The 22,500-nt window shown below is 42.0% G+C and overlaps 1 protein-coding gene across 1 annotated transcript in view; it reads left to right on the top strand.

Moving 5' to 3' along the window:
* The window catches only part of ZEB2 (zinc finger E-box binding homeobox 2), a 114,165-nt gene that overhangs the window by 87,548 nt on the left and 4,117 nt on the right, over positions 1 to 22,500 (top strand). Inside the window, exons 5-10 of the mRNA XM_036386327.2 lie at positions 850 to 921; positions 6,944 to 7,132; positions 7,838 to 8,052; positions 10,539 to 10,647; positions 11,515 to 13,484; positions 15,450 to 15,630. Of these exons, the coding sequence (XP_036242220.1) occupies positions 850 to 921; positions 6,944 to 7,132; positions 7,838 to 8,052; positions 10,539 to 10,647; positions 11,515 to 13,484; positions 15,450 to 15,630 (2,736 nt within the window). The remainder of the gene's footprint in view (positions 1 to 849; positions 922 to 6,943; positions 7,133 to 7,837; positions 8,053 to 10,538; positions 10,648 to 11,514; positions 13,485 to 15,449; positions 15,631 to 22,500) is intronic.

Raw genomic sequence — 22,500 nt, 5'->3', positions numbered from 1 at the left:
GAATACCTGTTGCACATGAACTAACAAATTGGCAGCAAGAAACCAAGTTTGACAGGCAGTGCCAGGCAGGCTGAAACATCCAGGAAAATTGTTCTCCCCAGTGATGGAGCCTCTTCTAAAAGCTATTTTTATTCACTCTGAACCCCCAGGTTAATGAAAAGTAAACCAATCCATAAAAATACATAATAAATAATTTTATACATGCCATGCTCATTTGCATGTGAATTAACCCGATTTATGGCCATAAAGGCAGACTTTGTCAGTGCACAGAAGATGCAAACAAGTAGTAGTGGCAGAGGAGAACTTCCTACAGTTGAAGATTTGTCACATTTCTGCACCACTCAATATTAATACTTGCTGTGCCTCAAATGAGGTTAAAATGACAGTGACAGCTCAGATCTGTGTGGCGATAGATAGATAGAGAGGGAGATACAAGAAGTTGTTACATTTTCCTTCTGCATTTGCATTTTCTTCCAGGTATAGATCTCACAGTCTCTGTTAACTGATTATTTCTTTTAATAAGTAGGAAACAAAAAGAAGAAAAAAAATCCCTTTTTCTCACCCGACTGCTTATTAGATTTGATATTGGGAAAAGCCCTTGGTTTACTCTGAACAAATAGTTCTGTTTTCCACCGCTCTCTGCCGTGTTTAAAGTAAATAAGTTCTCGTCCCTGCAGCACTGCTGAACTCATTCACTTCCCAGAACAAAGCCATTGTGTAGGGGCCTACAAGAGCCCTTTTCTCTCCTTCCCTGAGCGGGATCTTCCCCGGCACCGCAGCGTGCTCCCCAGCTTTCTGAGCCATCCTCCACCCTGCCTGTGCTAAAAGTGTGCATGCTTTGTTCCACAGAGGAAATGAAAGAAGATTATGACACTATGGGGCCTGAAGCCACAATTCAGACCACTGGAAACAATGGTACAGGTAAGGCCTTGCATGGAGTGAGCATCACTTTTCTTTGGGTTCACGCAGAGCTAGCTGTGCATGAGGAGTGGGAGGGACAAAACAATCTATTTCTTGTTTTCAGTTAAAGAATTGGAAAATACTGATGCAATTCTCCTGGTTTTTAATTCCTCCCAACTTGATAATGAGAGTGCAGTGACCAATTCACGCAGTGAAGTCCTTGCTACCTCTCCTGTGTCCCACAGCATTTTAGGCCCAGCTCCTTGTAGCTGCATCCTTGGGAGATATTAGTTCTCAGCAGTGTGAGGAGATGTTTTCCCAGGCAGGGTGAACCTTGGATAGTTTAAATTAGCTGGGCCAAGATACAGTGGCCTTTTAATGAGAGAGACTGTGTGAAGAGCTTGATGATGAGGATGGGGTGCACCCTCCTTGGCAGCCCCAGATTTGAACTGCTTCAGGGACTGAAAACATCTTTTCAGCAAGACACACATAAACCCCTTACATAGATCCATAGACACACACACACACTTTAAATGCATATTTATGAGATTATAATGTTTCTGGCTAATCGTTTGTTGGGGTTTTTTTTTTCTTCCCACTTTTAGCATCTCTTTCTTTCCACTCTTCTTAGAAATCAATACATTTGGTGGCACAAGAAGTGTGACAGAGATATTTAGCAGGCATCACCTCTGAGCCAGCTCTCTTTTTTTGTAGCAGAGCAAGACAGCAAAAGGTTCCTGTTGCTATTTTCTAATCCAAATGAATTCAGGGATTTACCATGTTCTTTCCAAAGGCCCCACTCTATCCTCAGCACAGCTGAATGCCATACATCACCCAGTGTTTCTTCTGCATTTTGTCACAATTTGGGATGTTGCAGATAGATTTGCACAGCTAAAAGGAAGAGTTTTCTAGGGCAAGTACATTTCTATCATTCCATTATGAAATTTAGTTCATAGGTAATACTCTCCACAAATATTACTGTAAAAGGTGGTACCAAAATCTCACAAGGATTTTATTACTCACACTTTCCTGATGTTGGTAACACCCACATAAAACCCCAGGGCTCTTCTTAAGCACACGAGAAATTTACTTTATCATTCTTGAGGGGGAAAATAATAGGAAAATAAAACCGTATCACTGCTTTCTTCATCCATTAGATTTATTATGCATGAAAGGAGGGTGGCACCGAGGCACAGTTCATCATTACATACGTACTTAATGATGTTCCTGTGCAGAATTGGCTACATATGTATCTCAAAAGCTTATTTTATTTCCAAGAGGCTGCAATAAAGTGACAAATTGTGCTTAGCACTTGGAGAAACAGAATTTTAAAAGACATCTGATTCAGAAACAAGGTTTGATGGTTATCTGAATTACCATTAGCAGAGCCTTTGAGGTCCCCTATCAGTCCGTGTGATTTCCTTTGCACATAGTTTCCTTGCCATAACAGGCCTTGACTCTTTCATGCTTGCAATGTGGTCTGCTTGAAGGGGAAGATTTCGTGTCCTCTTAGTCCCTTCCCTTCCAGTATCTGATGTCCTTGTCTTGCAGCTCATCACTGGCCTCACGAAATCTCTCTGGGGGTGCCATCGAGCCCCTCTGCCAGCCCTGAGTGGGGTCCATGGGGTGTCCTGCCTCTATTGGAACCAGTTTTCCATGGAAAAAAATAAGGGTTACCCCTCCCCAGCTTGGTGCCCTGCAAACTCACGGCCCAAGGAGTGCTTTGCATTTAGGTGGTCTGCATTTTTAAAATGCAAGAGCTTCTCTGTGTGGTGCTCCTATCAATTCCTTCCCCAAATGTCCTGTGCAAGTCCTAAGCTCCTCTTTACTCTAGCTAGGATGGAGGCTTGCTCAAATAACCACCACAAGTTGCTCTGAAAGTGTTAAATTCAAGTCTTTTGTCACTTTTTGAGGTGTTCAGACCTCTTTCAGTGGAGGCTGATGCCTTGTCAGGTTGGGTAATAATGTTTCTTCAGTTGCTGCAATCTCCATAGACTCTTAAGAGCAATGTCAGATTACTCAGGCATAATAACTGCTTTTATAAATTAAATGCTTATGCCAATTTTTTCACCTTGAGAGGGAGATTCCAGGTGACTAGGAGTACCTGTAATTTCCTTTATTAGGAGTAAAAGCTCCCCTTCATGCCCAGTGAGGTGCCTCAACCATTATTTGACAAGTAAAGGGAAGAAATCAGTCCCTGAGCTGTTGGAGATACTTCCCGGATAGTCTGGGAAGTGTTCAAAGTTTTCTTCTTCAGCCTCACTATAGGCTTTGGGCCTGTCTTGAGTGTTGAGCCTCAGTTTTTCCCTGCAGGTTACAGGGGATCTAATACTGATGTTCAATAAAGGCTGAGACTCAACCCAATGAAAACGTACATCCAACCAGAAAGTTTCTGTAGGTGCATGCAATATCTGTGGTGCACTTTTAGCATCAAATTCTCTGCAAAACATTATTAGTGGAGAAAGAAAACTAAAAGAAAAGGTCTCCATTATTAAATTATTCTGCTGTTGTCAGACTAGCCACTTCCTAGAAGTACTTTAAGAGAAATCTTGTTATCCCTACATTAATCAGCTGCATTTTTATAATGAGCCACGGAGGCTTCATAGTGCAAAAGCAGAAGTGACATTAGGGTGAAGATTTAGGATTTTGGTCATACTAAATGAATTTGTAAATATTTCTGAGGATTTCTGCAATAGGGACTTGTAAATGTGATGTTTAGCAGAAGAGCTTTTTAAAAGGTGAATGAAGAAATTCTTATGGTTTATTTTATTCTACCTTTTATGGTTACTGCAAGTGGGATGTTTGCAGAGAACAGATTAACAAAATCCCTGCAAACAAACAGATAAATTTTCCTGGTTTTGATTAGCAACATCTGACAAAATTCAAATAAAGATCTCTTAACATAATTTAAAGAAGGGAAAGAAAAACTTTCAGGGGGAGGAAAACAGAACCAAAACTTGGCAGGTTGGAGGACAGGCCGTTTTCAGGCTGTAATCTGTGTGTACCAATGGGGGCCTCTCACTTCCTGGCTAATGAAGGCTGTGGTTTTATTAGCTTTGTTTGCGATTAAGGGCAGCTATCACCATCTCGCAGGACGAGTTCCCACACAAAATAACTGGTCTCCCAAGCTCCTTGGACCTCTCTCCCACTTTATCTTGAAAGGTCCTAAATGCCTCCAAAGATAGCTTTCCTTAATGTGTTTTATTTTTATGTGACACAGCCACATCAGCTTTTGGAGCTGAAAATATTTCTGCTCTCCAGGCTCCAATAATTAATTTAAAAAAGGACTTATTTGGTGAGGTCACCCATCATAGATCTTGCAGGAGGGGATATGCAGTGTGTGTGCAGTGTCAGCCCACAAGGAGTCTGGGAACATGGCTTTCTACATGGAAAATAAATCAGGGCATGGAGGGGGGAAGCAAGTCTTCCACCCAGAAGATGAGAGACAAACTTAATGGTTGTCAGATGGGTCTTTTTAGTACCTCTATGTGAGCTTCCAGCCACGTCTGAATTGTCAGTAATGCTGCTGGTGAGAAACCAGACCCACATGAACATCCTTGACTATTTGTGTTAATCTGCAGCTTTGCAGCACTGGTTGTATTGTTTCAGTGAAGGGTCTATCAGCTTTTCCACTAAATCCCCTTGTTTTTAGGGGTTTATAATGTAGACGTAAACATTTGCTTTAGCTCCTGGATTGCATGTACAGACATAGAAGCTAAATAATCCTGAGAATTAGGAAACCAAGGCTGGTAATATCGCAGCAGTCCTCCACAGCCTGTTGGATCAGCCTCCAGATAGACTTGGGGGCATGAAGGAAGAACCTCATTTGGTTTGAGTTGGGGATGGAAACTCCTAATATTAACTCTAGGCCTTGCTTGGTAGCTTGAATCCTAATCCTAAAAATGCAGTTGCAAAGTCCAAGTACCCCTTGTTTACCAGGGGGAGAAAAGGGACACATGGGACCATCCCATGGAGCCATCCCATTTCTCCTCTCTGGAGAAAAAGTTCCTCTCCTTGCTTCACTTATTGACACATGGCCTAGATCTGGCAAAATTAAACTTGTTTTCCTTGGATCTATTGCTAAGAGAAGAGAAGGAGTGGAGCTTGGGTAGTGCCAAGCCAGAGGGTACTCCATCTTGTAACACCTGGAAGATCCAGGCATAACAGGGGAATGACACGTTAGATTTACAGCCTAAAAAGTAAAGCCTCAGCTCTTTTTTTTCCTGATGAAAACAAGAAGTCCTACACTTGCTGTGATGCTTTTGTGCATAAGGTGTACTCAGTTACCACCATTTTGTTATATTTCTCTCCCAGAACAACATGGAGGTAAAGTACTCTGTCTTCTCCACATTCACACTCCCCTTCTCTAGAAGCTGCTTTATTTTGGCGTTGAAAGGGGAGAATTGTTTCTCATGCTAATAACAAAGGGTAACTGGAGCTGCAGTAGGACCAAGAGGAACTCTGTGGTGGTGGAGCCATTCCCTACAAAACCACTGTGATAGGAACAGAAGTTTCCTTCCAAAACGAGGGTCCCATGCCCTGTGCCATTTGGTCACTGTCACTAAAATACTGCAGAACAGTTGAGAAGCTGCTCAGCTGGTATGAAAAATAGGGCATATTTGTCTCAGCCAGAGGATTTGATTTTATCGGCTAAAGGGATGAGGTTTACAGAGACGGATATCTACTTTTATCGATGACGCCGAGATCAGAGCTTCAAATCAGGCAATGCAGGCTCCCACTTGTGCCCCAGTCAGAGGTCATGGCTCATTTTCACTGCCAGCGTCACTGCCTTGCATTTTCATAGGAAACTGAGGCAAAGCCTTCACCCATTTCTAAACACCAAGGAGCTGGTTAGTCTCTCATTTCCAGTGGTTAAAACCATAAATCCCTTGATTTCCATGTGTTTACTCCATGTTGCTCCCTGGCATCACTGACAGCAGAATTGTGCTGTTTAGTATTTTACTTTTACATGAACTCCAGAATAGTCCATGGTGTTTCCTCATTTTCTTATTTCACCTCAGCAGAAATACATTAAAAATTTAATCAATCATAAGTTGTTCTTTTCATTTATGGTCAGTTAAAAACAAATATCTTTAGTTCCCTGCCACCAACTGTGTCTCTCAAGACTTGTTAATAAACAAAGTAACACAATTTAGAGGAAGAAAATCGTAATCTCCTTTTTTTTTCTTTTCTAGTATAATTCTATTATTATTTGTCTATAACATCCCAGAGTTTTAAGGTCTTTCCTGTAAGCAGTGTTCATACTTAGAGGAGAAAAGCACAATTTTAGTAACAGGATGCTTTGTGGCTGAGCATGTATTATGTTTCATGGACATTGCATGGATAATAAAAAATTGAGGTTACATTTAAAGAAAAGAAAGAAAACTCTTGTATGGACTGTCAAAGTGGTTTTGGGCTTGTAATGTTCTAAACCATGTGGGTCTATTGCAGAAATCATGAAACGATAAGTTTTTAAAACAACCCATTCTCTCATTATAAGTTAATTTTCAGGGAGGGAAAAAAAAGCGGGAAGATGTGAGCAACTTTCTTCTTGTGCCTGACAAAGAGCAGCCTGAGGAAAGACCTGTCTCAGAAAGTTTGGTCTTTTACTACCTTGTCATGTCCCACGTGGGGACTGTCTCGGGGTCTGTGGGATCCAGGGGCAGCTGAGCTCAGTCCTGTAGGTCGAGCTCTGCTCATGCCAAAAGCTGTGGGACCCCCAGGAGCCCCGTGAAGGTTGTTCAGGTTCCAGCAATGAAAGATTACCTGCATTACCCAAGCCTCATAAACTTCTCCTGCTGCCCTGTAGACCCCCGTGTTCTTGTTAATTTAACTGCCTGCCCTTACTTCCATCCACACTGGTGGAAAGCCCACATTAATTTTATTGGGAGCTGGAGCAAGGCTGGTGGGAGCAAGGATCCAGCTGCAGCCCAAGCCTTGTAGCTCCAGTACATCTGCTCAACCTCTAACAATGCTGACCAGCCCAGGCTCTCTGGGACGATGCACTCAACCATCCTTTCTTTTTCCCCCTCTCTTATTTTAGTGAAGAACGCAAATTGCACGTCGGACTTTGAGGAATATTTTGCCAAAAGGAAACTGGAGGAAGGAGATGGGCATGCAGTCAGCATAGCAGAGTACCTGCAGCGCAGCGACACAGCCATTATTTACCCTGAAGCCCCTGAGGAACTGTCTCGCCTTGGCACTCCAGAGGCCAATGGGCAAGAAGAAAATGGTGAGGCTGTAATTCATTTTTAGCCAGTATCCTGACCTCGTGCAGCTGTTGCAATTATAAATGCACTACATGCCTGGGTGTTTACCTTAAAAATTGAAGAACAGCTGCAGCGGCATGGAATTTCATGAGCAAAGATTGGGGCTGTAATTTCAGTGTATTGTGATTTTTTAGTCAGCACATTTGTATTATTTGGTGGGTGAACTGAAGAGCTGAATTTAAACAGGAGAAAGGCTGCTGCTCTACTTGGGAGTTTGGGAAGTTTTAATAGAGTTTTAATGCAACAAAAGACAGAGTAGCCAGCCTATTGCTCTCCAATGCCTTGATAAATAATTGGAGAAGAGTCAGTAGGAAGGATTCGGTCAATGGCATAAGTAACATAATGAGCTGGGGCTGGAATGCAAATTGCCAATTGATCAGGAAAAGTATTTCTTAGTTTTCAAGCCAGCCAGGTCTGCGGGAGGAGTGATGCCCATAATTAATTTCCCGGCGGGGTCCAGCGCGGGCCCTGCGAGTCTGCCGTGGGCGTGCGCGGGTGCCGGTGCCTCCCGCCGCCGGGTGGAAGCGCCGTCCCTCCCTCCCGGGCAGCAGATTGCGGCGATTCCTCTCATACCATCCCGGGCAATCAGCCCATGAGCTGCCATTGATTTGCTGACCTTTTGGCCTGCCTCTCTCTTCCCCCCCCCTCTTCCCCATGCCGGGGTGCAGACCTGCCACCTGGAACTCCAGATGCCTTCGCCCAACTGCTGACCTGCCCCTACTGCGACCGGGGCTACAAGCGCCTGACGTCCCTCAAGGAGCACATCAAGTACCGCCACGAGAAGAACGAGGAGAACTTCTCGTGCCCTCTCTGTAACTACACGTTTGCCTACCGCACCCAGCTCGAGCGGCATATGGTGACACACAAGCCAGGGACAGATCAGGTGGGGGGCTGGTTTTAAGTGATTTCTTTCTGTAATAACCCCTTAGAGAAACGATATTGCTTTGATTGGCAATCATTATTAATTTTTCATGGCATTTTGAAGATGCAGATCTTTTAATGGTAATAGCTTTAATTGAGGTCTAAATGATTTTTTGATGGTCTCTTCTAATATGATTTAATAGTCTTATGTTCACGATCGAATGAGTGTGTTAATTTCTAATTTAGAAATTTTATTTGCACTTTAACTTGACTTTAGTTTCGTTTTTATGTTCCTCAAAAAGTGAATGAAACTGTAGCATTTTAATTATACATTATTAAACATCTCAGCAATTTTAATTCCATTTTTCACCTAGTTTTACTTTGCAGTGTTGCAAATAGGAGCTCCAAGACGTACTAAAAGATCCGCTAATATTTTTTCATTACTTTTTGAGTAACCTTTTCAATCACATGAAATTATGCGTATTTTGTATAATCGTTTGTTAGACATAATTACACATTTTGAGAAGAACCCTTCCGACAGTACATATAGGCTATCATTTGTGATTGTGCCGCTAGAATTGGGCATTGCTCTCATTTGTATAGCCCGGCAGCGTATCTGCAATAAATCAAAGCCATTTTTTCCTCGATGGGGTACATGTAATATTATATCAGTGCCACATTTAAGGAAATGCTGGTGTCTCGAACAGGTGACTGAGCTTCCCTAGTGGTCCTAGATGGGCTGGCGATAGACCTGTGCCACAAAATTCTTTACACACCAGCGGAAAAACTGCTCCTAGCTGGAGAATTACTCCTAAAAACCCATCTTAAGCAGGGCTGTAATGGAAACTCAAATGGCGTGGTTAAAAGTTGAATAAATAGATGTGTGCATTGTGTCAAATTATAAAGGCTTTATGCTGTATTTATTTTTCTTAAAAACCTGAAAATCACAATCTGCTGGATTTCTCTTGGTAGGTTTCTCTCAGCAGAAGGTAAATTCAGTTAGGCAAACACACATCTTCCTAATCACACGATTTTTGCAATTAGCATTTTTAAGAGAACCGTATCTTTTGCTTGATCTTAAATCAATATAAATGACTCCAGAGCGCTTTCTCCTTTCTTTCCTTCCCATGGCTTCTCCAGTAGACAAACACATTTTCCCATGTATATTTTTCCTAACCTGATCCACTGTAAGGTTCTTCCTTTTGCCTCGTATCATTAAAAACGCTAGGGGAGGGAACAAAACCCGCCTGGATATTTATCCAACGTAACTGCCTGAAATTTCACATGCAAGAGCGTGCTGGTACTGGCGCATTATGAATGGTAGCTTTGGTGTTGAAAAGTCCCCTCATTTGCTCATGGCATTTACAATTAGTAAATTAAAATGATTGTATCATATTAACAGTGGCACAACTAAAGTTTATAGTAGTCCTCGGAGGGCGATGGGGGGAGACAAAACAGCTGTTGCTGTTTGTTTATGCAACTCAGCAACATATGAGCGCGGGTCCCTCAATGGCGCGCGGCGGGCTGGGCTCTGCTTGATCTTTGAAGGTTGCTGCTGTTTGAACAAACCTCCCTGTGTCCCATGTAACACCATCTGTCTCGCCAGGAATGTGGGAAGAGGCAGCACACCCTCGCAGTTGTCATACCGTTTCGGCGCTGCCTTTTTTTTTTTTTTTCCTTCCTTTTTTTTCCCCCCATTTTCCCCCTCCCTGCTCCTGCAAAAGGCTTTTGTGTCGTGGTTGCCTGAAAAAGGCTGACCTCCTATCTTGAGCATCCAGAGTGGCTACATGATTATCAAGATAATAATTATTTTTTAATTAATTTTTTTTTTCTCGCCAAATTCAAAGTCATGGGGCTTTCCTTGCTTGTTGCAAAAAGGTCAGCTTCCTTTGATTATATCTTTACACCCCTTTTAACTTTCAACTTTCCCTCACCCCTCAGAAGAGCATCAGGGAAAAACATGGCACGAAAGGTAGCTCAAGTCTTTCCTGCTGCTCTGTGATTTTAAAAAACATTTCCAGCAGCAGCTTATGCTGAAGATGCAGCCTCTCCTGCTTGATAATGAATTAAATCTTACACGAAATGCCACTTACGACAGTGTTTCTTTCCTCCACATGCAGTAAACAGAATTTTTAAACAAGCTGAGTCCCACATGTTCAGAATCTGCTAGGAATATTAAGAGCCACAAATCTTCTTATAAAACTGTTTCTCTCATCGTGAGATACCTTAAAGCAAGACATTTCTGATGAGAGACTTAGGAAATAATTCTAAAGCAAATATCGAATGCTCATGTGAAAGTACTTTCTCATTTGTTTCGGTTTACTGCCAACATTTTGATTTTTATTGCAATGCTGATGAGACAAATAAATGTACATGCAGACCTTTTGGTCCGCTTGACGAATTCAGAGTCGCATTAATTTAATTTTTGTTTTTTGAGCTTGAAATTCATGGTTTCTCTTGCATAAAATTCATGTTGGTATCTCTTTTGTTTTCTTCTTTTCCTCCCAGCACCAAATGCTGACCCAAGGAGCAGGCAATCGCAAGTTCAAATGCACTGAGTGTGGCAAGGCCTTCAAATATAAACACCATCTGAAGGAACACCTGCGAATTCACAGTGGTGAGTAGCGGAGGTGCTGGTGTGCTCATTTGCATTTTGTTTAATTAGCTGAGTTTTAAAGACTGCTTAAAATTTACACAGTTCTGCTTCTGGCTTCTTGGAGCTACCAAGGTATTTCATAAGTGATATCTGAGTCATCCTCATTTATCATGCTGTTAATACCACGGTCTTGCTAAAAGATTTGGAAATAGTGAAGCTTCCTGCAAATAATATAGATTGTTTGGCAGTTTGAGTTCAGAAGCGTTCATTCATCACTGTGCAGCAGGAGCCTGAAGAGTCCATTATATTTTTCCAAAATAAAAAGTCCCCCTGAGTGAAATACAACTCATATTCTCAGATAACAAGAAACTGCCAAGCCTCTCAGATTGAATGACTTGGGCATTTTGGCTCTCCTACTTGATGCAGAATTCAGCACACAAAATGTCACCAGGCTCAGCGCAGGCACAAACTTACATGGAGGTTCTAACATCAGGACTCAGTTTCTCATATGGGTCCTCATATCCGGTGAAAATTCCATTCTGGGGGAGAAAAAAATAAAAAAGAAACAGATCAAATTTGAACAGTCTAAATTTGATTTGACTGTCTTTCCTACAGGGTGCTTACCTGTGATTTGCCCTGGTCAGTCTGGAGGCAATCTCACACTTTGATGGCTTTTGCCACTTGGAGACCCTGGGTCCAAACTGACCTCAAAACCTGTAGAAAGAGGAGAGCAAAGCAGTGGTGGTGTGTGGCCATGTTCAAAGAATTAATATTTCCTTCACTATTAATCACTGGATACACAGGCGATCAGTCAGATACCAAATGCAACCTCTTGAAATTATAGTAACAAGAATAATAATTAACATTTGGTTTTAATTATCATTTTAGGTGAAAAACCATATGAGTGTCCAAACTGCAAGAAGCGTTTCTCCCATTCTGGCTCCTACAGTTCGCACATCAGCAGCAAGAAGTGTATTGGTTTGATCTCTGTAAATGGCAGAATGAGAAACAATATCAAGACGGGTTCTTCTCCTAATTCTGTATCTTCCTCTCCTACTAATTCAGCCATCACACAGCTGAGAAACAAGCTGGAGAATGGCAAACCACTTAGTATGTCTGAGCAAACAGGCCTACTGAAAATTAAAACAGAACCACTAGATTTCAATGAGTACAAGGTTCTTATGGCCTCACATGGGTTTAGTGCAACTAGTCCTTTTATGAATGGTGGACTTGGAGCAACCAGCCCCTTAGGAGTTCACGCGTCTGCTCAAAGTCCAATGCAGCACTTAGGTGTAGGGATGGAAGCACCATTGCTCGGGTTTCCTGCAGTAGGCAGCAATTTAAGCGAGGTGCAGAAGGTCCTACAGATTGTGGACAACACGGTTTCCAGGCAGAAAATGGACTGCAAGGCTGAAGAGATCTCCAAGTTGAAGGTTTACCACATGAAGGATTCATGCTCTCAAGCCGAGGAACAAGGAGTTACCTCCCCCAATATTCCCCCCGTGGGTCTTCCAGTAGTAAGTCATAATGGTGCCACTAAAAGTATTATTGACTATACATTAGAGAAAGTCAATGAAGCCAAAGCTTGCCTCCAGAGCTTGACCACAGACTCGAGGAGGCAGCTCAATAACATTAAAAAAGAGAAGCTGCGAACCCTAATAGACCTGGTAACTGAAGACAAGATGATAGAGAACCACAACGTATCCACTCCATTTTCATGCCAGTTCTGTAAAGAAAGCTTTCCTGGTCCCATTCCGTTGCATCAGCATGAGCGTTACCTGTGTAAAATGAACGAAGAAATCAAGGCAGTCCTTCAGCCTCATGAGAACATGGTTCCCAACAAACCTGGAGTGTTTGATAAGCAAGCCCTCTTGCTGTCATCAGTACTTTCTGAGAAAGGAATGACTAGCCCTATCAACCCATACAAGGACCACATGTCTGTACTTAAAGCATATTATGCTATGAATATGGAGCCCAACTCTGATGAACTACTGAAAATTTCCATTGCTGTTGGCCTTCCTCAGGAATTTGTGAAGGAATGGTTTGAACAAAGGAAAGTCTACCAGTATTCAAGTTCCAGGTCACCATCACTGGAAAGGGCCAGTGCCAAGGTGGCGCTGGCTGCCACCAACAACACTCCCACTAAAGACTCTTTGTCAGCCAGATCTCCAATAAAGCCTGTGGACTCTATAACTTCACCATCTATAGCTGAACTCCATAACAGTGTTACTAATTGTGATACTCCTCTCAGGCTAACAAAACCTCCTCATTTTACCAATATTAAGCCAGTTGATAAATTGGACCACTCTAGGAGCAATACTCCTTCTCCTTTAAATCTTTCTTCCACATCTTCTAAAAACTCCCACAGTAGTTCTTACACTCCAAACAGTTTCTCTTCTGAGGAGCTTCAGGCTGAGCCATTGGACTTGTCTTTACCAAAACAAATGAAGGAACCCAAAAGTATTATAGCCACAAAGAACAAAACAAAAGCTAATAGTGTAAGTTTAGAACACAACAGTGTTTCTTCATCATCTGAAAACTCAGATGAGCCGCTGAACTTGACTTTTATCAAGAAGGAGTTTTCTAATTCAAATAATCTGGATAAAAGCACTAACCCAGTATTTGGTATGAACCCATTTAGTGCCAAACCTTTATACACAACACTTCCACCACAGAGCGCATTTCCCCCAGCCACTTTTATGCCACCAGTCCAGACCAGTATTCCTGGGCTGCGACCATACCCAGGACTAGATCAGATGAGCTTCCTACCACATATGGCCTATACCTACCCAACTGGAGCAGCTACTTTTGCCGATATGCAGCAAAGGAGAAAGTACCAGCGGAAACAAGGATTTCAGGTAAATGGTTTCAACTGTTTTCCACTTTGAAAGGCTAGAATTTAGTGTTTTGCGATGTGTCCTCTTAGAGAAGAAAAAGCCCAAAGCTATAATCAACATTTCCAAAAAAATTAGCAGAGTTTATTTAAGTCTGAACTTGGAAAGACGTGGTGGAATAGGAAAATAAACTGCAGTTAACTTAAGAGTACCTCTACTTGGATTCAGGAGCAGTACCATTTACTTTGAACAGGCATAATGATCTTTGTTCTGTTAAGAGTTCAGCCTTTTCTTATTAGATTTGTATAGCAATATAATAATATTGATAATGTCCATAAAAAGTTGTATCCTAGAGAAAAAAAAGAAGGAAACTTTGTAGGGAAATTTATCTCTCCAAGGCATAACTACATTTCATCACAGAGAAAGGGAGCAGTGGAAGACCCCTTTGGTGTCACCTCCACACTCGGGCACAAAGTTGAATGCCTCTAAGCAGATGTCCATAGACCCTCATAGATGCTGTAAACCATTGAAAGAGATTCCTTCCCTCTATTTTTGGGGAATTATTCACCCACTATTCATGAGAAAGTTGTGCTCTTCTCATGAATGTCTGGGGGATGAGAAACATTGACCCATAGCTCCTTCCTTTGGGCCACCTACTAGTCTTCCCAGACTCAGTCCTCTAATCCTGCCAGTCATCTGGAACAGCTTTGAAAAAACCCCAGAGATTAAATTAAATTATTTGGGAGGTAGCAGCCAGGGCCCTTAATCACAGACAAAGTCTTTCCCTGGACACGTAATCTGGGTCAGCACTTCGTGCCCAGGTACAACCCATAATTCTTCTCCAGAGTCAACACAGGTGTAGCAAATGATCTTGTCCCTTGCATGCTTGCAGTGAAGAGCAGCTCCACAGAAGTCTTGTACTTTTATAGCCTTTTGCTGGGCATTCAGCTATAATGTACAGAGTTTAGTTAAATGAGATTAACTGATTATAGATTAATAATTTTTTCTTACATTTGCGCCTGTTCCCCCATGTCCTATTACCGTCCATTAGTAATTTTACTGACTAGTAAATGTTTTATAGTTTCAAATGTGAAAATCAGGTATGGTTTTACATTACAGACTGTAATCCCTCTTTGCACAATAGGAGCATAAATAGCACTGCACCTCCATAACAGCTGTTCCACTATTCCAATTTACAGTACATCTGCCCTCTTTGTAAATGTATTTAAGCCTATTTAATCTTCTCTAATATTAATTAGTGCAAACCTAGTCTAAGAAAACTGAACTGTGTGATAGTAAATGGAAATGTATGTTATCATGCAAGTTTGCACTCTCTTTGGATCGAGACAAAATAAATATCAAAAAATTTAATAATTTACTGATCCACATTCATTATTGCTTAATGCTGAAGGCTGTTTTAACATAGATAGAACATTGATAAAAAGTGTTATTAATATTCCCTATTTCAAATTACAAAATTAAATATAAAAATATAGCTTGAGGCCTTTAGTCGGGAGACATACATTTAAATGGATTGCATAATAATAACATTTGTACCTAAATATAAAATTCAATTAAAACCTTTCTACAGATACAGAATACACCCAAGTTTTGGAATTTTGAAAGGAATGATCCCTTGGCTGTTGCTTACATTTACCTCTGTAAAATAATACAATACCTTTTGATGGCCACAAAGAGCCTTCCCATCACACTTTCTTGGAAATATTTAGTGCTGATGTGGTAAATTTAGTGCTGCTGTTGGTTTGTGCAAACCACATTACTGCAGAGTGCTCAAAGACAGAAAGCTGGTTTGAGGCACAGAAGTAGAAGGCTCCTCATTATTTCCATACTTTCCACCAGCTGTAGTTTCATTATTCATATTCCTAAGCTAAGAGGGACCACCAAGGAATGATTGTAACTTCCCTGGGGTGGCTGGTGGGCAGGATTGGTGGTGGGAGCAGCTTTTGCTGACGAGTGGTTCCCTCACAGGGAGAATTGCTTGATGGAACCCCAGACTACATGTCCGGCCTCGACGACATGACGGACTCCGACTCCTGTCTGTCCCGAAAGAAGATCAAGAAGACAGAAAGTGGCATGTACGCATGTGACTTATGTGACAAGACATTCCAGAAGAGCAGTTCCCTGCTGCGACACAAATACGAGCACACAGGTAGGGCACACTGAGGGCAGGGTTGAGGGTTGTGCTTTGTTCTTCACTGTCTTTCATGAGTACATTTGTGCAGGTGCTGAGGCTTTCAAAAAATTCTTTTTCTCTGTTCTGGCTTATTTTTTAAATTTTTCTTGATAGTTATTGCGTGGTTAAGGGCAGTTAGGTGTGATAGGGTAAGTGTTGGTAGGTGCTGTGGCAACCATCGTCTCCCAGGCCAAGCCCTCTATCAAAATGACCCCAGCACTCAGAAACAATTGCAGCTTAGTCAACACAAAGTCTGGCATGGGAAGAAAGAGTGACAGTGTATTTCTTGTTTCTTAGACACTATCTGACCCTGCTCCATTTAATCCAATAGGAAAAGGGCCACTGACGTTAGCAGCATGAGAGCTGGCTCTGGCCAACTTATCTGAAAGTCAACAGCTCAGGGGGTTTCCTCTCGCAGTGATTTTGCACACCAGCAGCATAAGCAGGTTGCAGTTCACTTTTTCACTTCCCAGTTAATTCCCAGGGAAGGTTCCCTTCTTTCCTGAGTAGGAAGTGATTTTTGTCTAGTTCAAGGAAGCTTGCCAAAGCTCACCACACACTGTCAGCTTAAAAAATACTTTGGTTTGAAAAAGACCTTCTATCACACCTATGCTGGTTTTGGTTCCCTTACAAACAGTGCTCCCTTCCCACTGTCAGCCAGGACAGAGCTCTCTGAGGGCCACACATTGGCTCAGCATGTTTCAGTTAGGGGAAAATGGGACCGGAGCTTCCCAAATAATAGAGATATCAAGTTATGTTGGACAAAGGGAATGTGAATTATCATCTGAGTTATTGTGCAGCAGGACATAAACCAAACTCCAACTTCCTAGAGTTAGAAAAAGTTTACTCAGGAGGAAACTTGCCTTAACTTTGAAAGCTGAGTCCTGCTTCAGGAAATGAAGCAAGTCACATCATCCTTCAATCTCACCATGTGAGGGTAAAAACCTTATACCTCTCTATTACTACATCTTCCAGGCCCCACATAACCCTTTGGCTTTTCACAGATGAAAAATTTACAATTCAGAAGTGGACGGTGCCTTTAAAACCAAATCCTTTACTTTGTTATTTTTCCTTCTTATACTTTTCTTCCAAATTTTAAGCTAATCCCACAAAGGAAAATACAAAAGGAAGTTAAAATACACGTGGGATTAGGAAAGAAAATTAAAAGCAACATTTTAGACTAGATCAGCCAGTTCATTGGCAGAATGTGCTTGCCACTACATAATTCAGATCAAATTGTTTATTCAGTAGAAGAAGCTTTGAAGGCTTTACGTCCCTGCACCTTTCCTCTCCTGAATGATTTTATTACAGCCATCTGCAAACATTATGGTTTACTACACTACTACTGTAAAGCTCTTATGTTAGAACTGGCCTTCATATATATCGGGATCTGGACATATGGTTGAATCCCATAAAGTTGGTAGTCCATAAGGTCGACAGACATATGGTTGAAAGGCTGAAAATTTGACAAGCTGAAATGTGTGCAATCACCTTGATTTGCAAAATAAACTGCATTTGTAATAGCAAAAATATGTTATGGTCTTGAAGTAGCATGGGAACCTACTGCCTAGAAAAATGCCACACAGCTGCAACGTGGGGACTCCTCTCCTGCCTCTTCCTTTGTCCCTTTTTGCTTCTCAACTTCACGTCCGTCAATTTTATGGGACTCAGCCTTATGATCCAGAACATGCATAGGGTGTCAGATTTAATATGCTAGAACTACAGCACATCATCAGGCTGGAGCCTGGCATTTAGGGACAGGAAGGATGGTCTTGTGGCAGAGGCACAGGCACTGAGAGCATTGCACTCTCCCCTGCCTCACCACAGACTTCCTCAGTGAATTGCAGTAAATTGCTTCATCTTTCTCTCACCTTCGCCCATCTTTGAAACATGGGGAAATGATACCAGCCTGCCTCCCTGGGGCGTTGTAAATATTAATTCATGATATCCTGTGATGGAGCTCACTGGATAAAGAGGGAAGTACTATTATCAGGGAAGTGTTTGCTTTTATGGAGCCTCAGTGCATCATGGCAGTGTTTGAGTGGGTGGGAGCTCTGAAGGGCTTGGCAGGACCAGCCCCAATACCTCATGCACAGCCTTCAGGAGGCACACTGCACTGGCACTCTGGCTGATGGCTCAGGTGCCCCTTAAGTGAATTTCAAATTAATTTGATAGTTTCAGGCAGAGTTTGTAATTGCACTAATAACATAGGTGTGAAACTGCAGTCCATGTTCAGTGGAAGGAACTGAATTGAAAGTAACACACGTCTTCTGCCTTTGGGGTCATTCTAAGAACAGGCCCAGGTTTTTCAACCAACTTTTTGAAACCTGAAAAAGAGAAAAAAAGTCTTTTTTTCTGAAGGTGTTGCTGTTTTCTGAGCAGCTGATCATGACCTGTTGTAGCTTCACTAAAAACTTGTTTTAGGAGGAATTGGAATGTTTTCTGTCTTTCCTGGAGAAGCACATTGTTTGTAACAATCTCATTTTTTCCGTGTAAAAAGAATATATGTGTTTTATTAGAATTTTGGGACAATCAGATTTTTATTTGTCACCCCTTCTCAAGGTCTGTGTATCTATTGCAGCTAGTGATAGAACAAGAGTTAAAAGAGTCAGACAGAAACCCCTAAAAATTTATCACAGAGAAATCATTTGAAGCAAAACATTGACAGGTAAAATTACATAAGCTGTCTGAATCATTGTTTATGGTTAATCAAGTGTTGTAAAGGAGAAAACAGGAATGTTTAGGTGTTGCAGTGGAGCTGAGTTTCTGTGCCAGGGCAAGAAGAATAGGATTTGGCCAGTTCTTTTTGTCAGCCCAAGAACTTTTGGTGGGACCATGCAGCTAGCCGTAGGACAAAGAGCTCTCCGATTACCTCTGTACACCATGCCTGCCACAGCTGGAGCACAGTAGAAAAAGGGCCACAGATTTCACAATCCATAGTTTTTAATTTGTGCAGTATTGGTGGTATTCTGTAATGGCTTTCAGCTTCATGGGGACAAGGAAAATTTCTTGTGTTACTGCAATGAGTGAATTACATTGGTTCTGGCTCCTCTCAAATTTAGTGTAGAGGCCACTGTTTGTTGCAGAACCAAATTCTGACAATTTAATTTTGAGATGCCGTTGAATATTGAGAGAAGTTATGTGTCCCTCTTAGAGTTTGAGTTTCACAAGGTCCTGTTTGCCTAAAGCCAGGGGATGCAGCGCTGTAATTAGGGTGCAGAGCATGGCAGGTAGCACAGGCATCCAGTGCTCACATGCTTTTCCTGTGGAATCTTACAGACTCATCCTAATTTGGACAGGCTGAAATTAGTTGAGCCAATATGGGATGTGTCTAATCTCAGATTTTTCCAAGCTGCTTAGCACAAGGTTCAAGACACTTTCCTTATGAAAGGTGATGAAGGTGGCTGCCTTCACGGCAAAGCATGGGCGCTTTGGCGCACAAAAAATTCTTGGTGCTTCTGATAAGGAGGGAAACCAGGAGTGGGTGAGTGAGCAGGAGAGCAAACAGAAAAATGGAGCATCTAGAAATACAGAAATATCCTGGCTCCTGGTCCAGTGATGGAGGAGTAAGGTGAAGGTTAATGTTTGTTCTGCCCTCGTCAACGCCCGTGTCTGCCACACACCAGCTTTGTTGTAGCTTCACAGGGGAACTCTCAGCGTGCCTGCTCTGCAACAAAAGCTGGAAACAGTTTTTCAGAATCCTACCTAGAAATTTAAAATCCTTTCATTGTTGTTCTATATTACATCATATTCTATTTTATTACTTGTGTGGGCTGTCGAGGGCCTCATAGCTGTGCTAGGGCTTTCATCCTTTCCTTTTCCACTGTATATTTTATTAAGACCTCTTTTTTATTTTTGTAGCTTTCATGCTGATGCAAGCACTAGTTTTATTTCCAGATTGATTCTGTAAACTAAATATTGTTCTTGAGCCTGGTAGCAAATCAGCTCTCTCTGGCTAGTATTTTGAATTCCCAGCTTGGGAGTTTTCTTTATTTAGAGCTTGATTCATAAAAAATTTACATGCTATTTAAAGGTTATTTTTTCTTGCTTTAGTCTGATACAAGTTTAGAATTCCCCATTTTACACTCAAATAAAGGAAAAAAAAGGGATATATTCTATGTTTGTGTCTGCAGACAAGGTCTCCTATTGAAAAAGAAACAGGTGCAGCTTGGGCAATTATATATAAATTGCATTTATCTTGCACCTTTGACCGCCTTGCTATGCTCTGGCCACTAATCCATCTCCATTGGGACTACATCTAACATCCAAACCCCCGAGGAGCTTCAAAAGAACTGCCTTAAAAAAACAATAAAAAACACACTGTCACAAAAATGTTTCCTTCTTTCCTCTGAAGAGTGGGATTTCTGTTTGGCCCCCTCCCATGGAAAAGAGACCCACTTGCCTTAGGCAAGGGATGGGTGATATTTAGTCTGGGACCAGTGACAGCTTGTGATCTGATGTCTTGTGACTTTTATACCACTGCAAATGGGAAATGCACAGCTTTTCAGTCAAAGACTTTTAGCCCAGGAAGATTGAGATACTTACTATCAGAGATTTTTTTGCTGTTGTTGTCTTGTTTTAACAGAAATGCAATTTTAGAGACTTTGCAAACAGATTAGTTACAACTTCCCCTCTGTAGACTGAGTGTGGGCCCCCACAGGAACCCATGTTTTTCAATGAAGCAAAAAAGGCCGAAACATTTTCTCTAGATATTTGATAGAGATTTATAATTTAATTTCATTGCAAAATGTGGCATCTACATCACTCATCCATCTGATGAAACACGAGTGTTTTGTGAGCCCTCCTGTGAGCTTCCTTGGGTGCATCTCTCCTAGATCCATCCTCCATGGATGACACAGGGGATCTTGGATGGGACTGGATACAACCTGTGGAGTGGGATGTCAAATCTGCTTCCTTTTGACTTATCTCTGCTCCAATGATGTTAAGAATTTTGTGACACTGCATGACAGTGCTTTAGGACAAGGTGACGGCTTCAAAATGAGGAGTGGGTTTAGATAGTAGGATTTTAGATATTATGGAGATATTATTAGATATTACAAAGCAAGTCTTCACTGTGAGGGTGGTGAGGCTCTGGCCAGGTTGGATGGGGCTTGGAGCAACCTGGTCTAGTGTCCTTGTCCATGGCAGGAGGTAGAATGAGATGAGCTTTAAGGCTCCTTCCAACCCAAACCAGCTGGGGATCCTATGGTTTCCTGAAGTTGTAGGTCCTCCTCATCCACCTACTATTGCAGACTTACTACCATCCCCCGTGTAAAATACCTTAGCCCAGTTTTGTTTTATGACCTACTAACACATTGTAGGGATTAAACACTCATTTTAAACGGCTGCAATACTGGGTTTTGCACATGAGGGGAAGAAAATAATTCTGCAAATGTTCGGAAACCTGATACATTTAAAAACATATTTCAATTAGTGTTGTAACAGCTGCACACTGAGCACTGCTAAGGTATGTTATGTGGTGTCTGAACAAAGAACTTTGCCCAAGCTGTCAGGTTCCCTCAGATCAAAACTGAGGCCTTGATATGGCCTTGTGGTAGACTAAATAGCTCTAGCATTGCCTTTTTAGTGCTAACATAAATTAATATGAAAATATGAAGTATTTTCATCTGTTCATTTCTAAATTAATTTATAAAATATGGATGATTCCCTGCCAGGCTACATCTGTGTGTGGCACGAGTGCCACGTGCAAGGGATGAGCAAAGCAGGCAAAGACTGAGGGACAAGCACATCACCCAGGCTTTGGAAGGGTGGGTGGAGGCAAGTCTGGATCAGAGCAGTGGAGGTGGTTGACTTCTGTTTGAGGAAAGGAAAAGTGCTGGGAGCTGGATGGAGCAGAGCTGTGGGGTGAGAATCATAGATAGAATGGTTTGGGTTGGAAGGGATCACTAAAAGTCATCAGTCCAGACCAGGGAAACCTTCAACTAGGGCAGGTTGCTCAGGGTTCCATCCAATCTGACCTCAAATTTTTCCCAGTCTGGGACAGAGAAGGGTGTAGTGGGCATCGGATGCAGTGTGCCAAAAAAAAAATCAGGGAATTTGAAGTAATGGAGAAGTGATGGTGGAGAAGTGGAACAAGACAAGGGTTGGGCTTGTTGATGTTAGGGAAAAGTAAGTCAGAGGGAGGGACTGAGATAATGTGGGCAGTTCAGTGAGGAGGACACTAAAACGGTGCTGAGGAAAAGCAGAAAGTCTGCAAGGAGCAAAAAAAGAAACAAAATTAGCAATTATTGAGCTATCAGCGAGGGGACATCAATGTGCTGCTCTGAGGGTAATCAGCAGGACAAGTGGGTCAGGGCAGAGGTTCATCCCTCTGGGTGTTGGTAGTGCTGGGAAAGCTCCCACCTCACCCGTGAGGGTTTTCCACTGGCAGTGCTGGGGTTTGAGAGCGCTTAGGCTGAGAGTGCTTTGGGATTTTAAGCTAATTTGAGTAAGTGACTTGATCGTGCTTAAATCTCCCGAGCTAAGACTCTGGGATTTCCCCTTCGTGGCTAAACTTGTGCCCTGAATCGCAGGTAGCTGACTCCAGCTCTGGATTTGGTGCACCCCTAGGTCAAGGCTGGAGGTTCAAAGCCAAAATACATTTACAGCTCAAAGCCCAGAGTTTTCTTTGAGTTTGACTTTAAACCAACAGGTTAAATTGGCAGAAATGCAGATTTAGGAAACAGTTCACGCAAGTAATTCTGCTATAATTCAATTTATCAAGTTTGAATTTTCAATTTTACTATAAAGGGAAATAAAGGAAAAAAAGAAACCTTGTATGCGTGCAGACCTAGGAAAATCTCTTACAAAGAAATGCAGTCTGAACCCTAATTTCCAGGCATCTAC

This window comes from Molothrus ater, chromosome 7 (genome assembly GCF_012460135.2).
Source record: "Molothrus ater isolate BHLD 08-10-18 breed brown headed cowbird chromosome 7, BPBGC_Mater_1.1, whole genome shotgun sequence".
In the NCBI taxonomy this organism is placed as follows: Eukaryota; Metazoa; Chordata; class Aves; order Passeriformes; family Icteridae; genus Molothrus; species Molothrus ater.
Note: the sequence above shows the minus strand (reverse complement) of the source record. Positions and strands in the feature narration are given on the sequence as shown.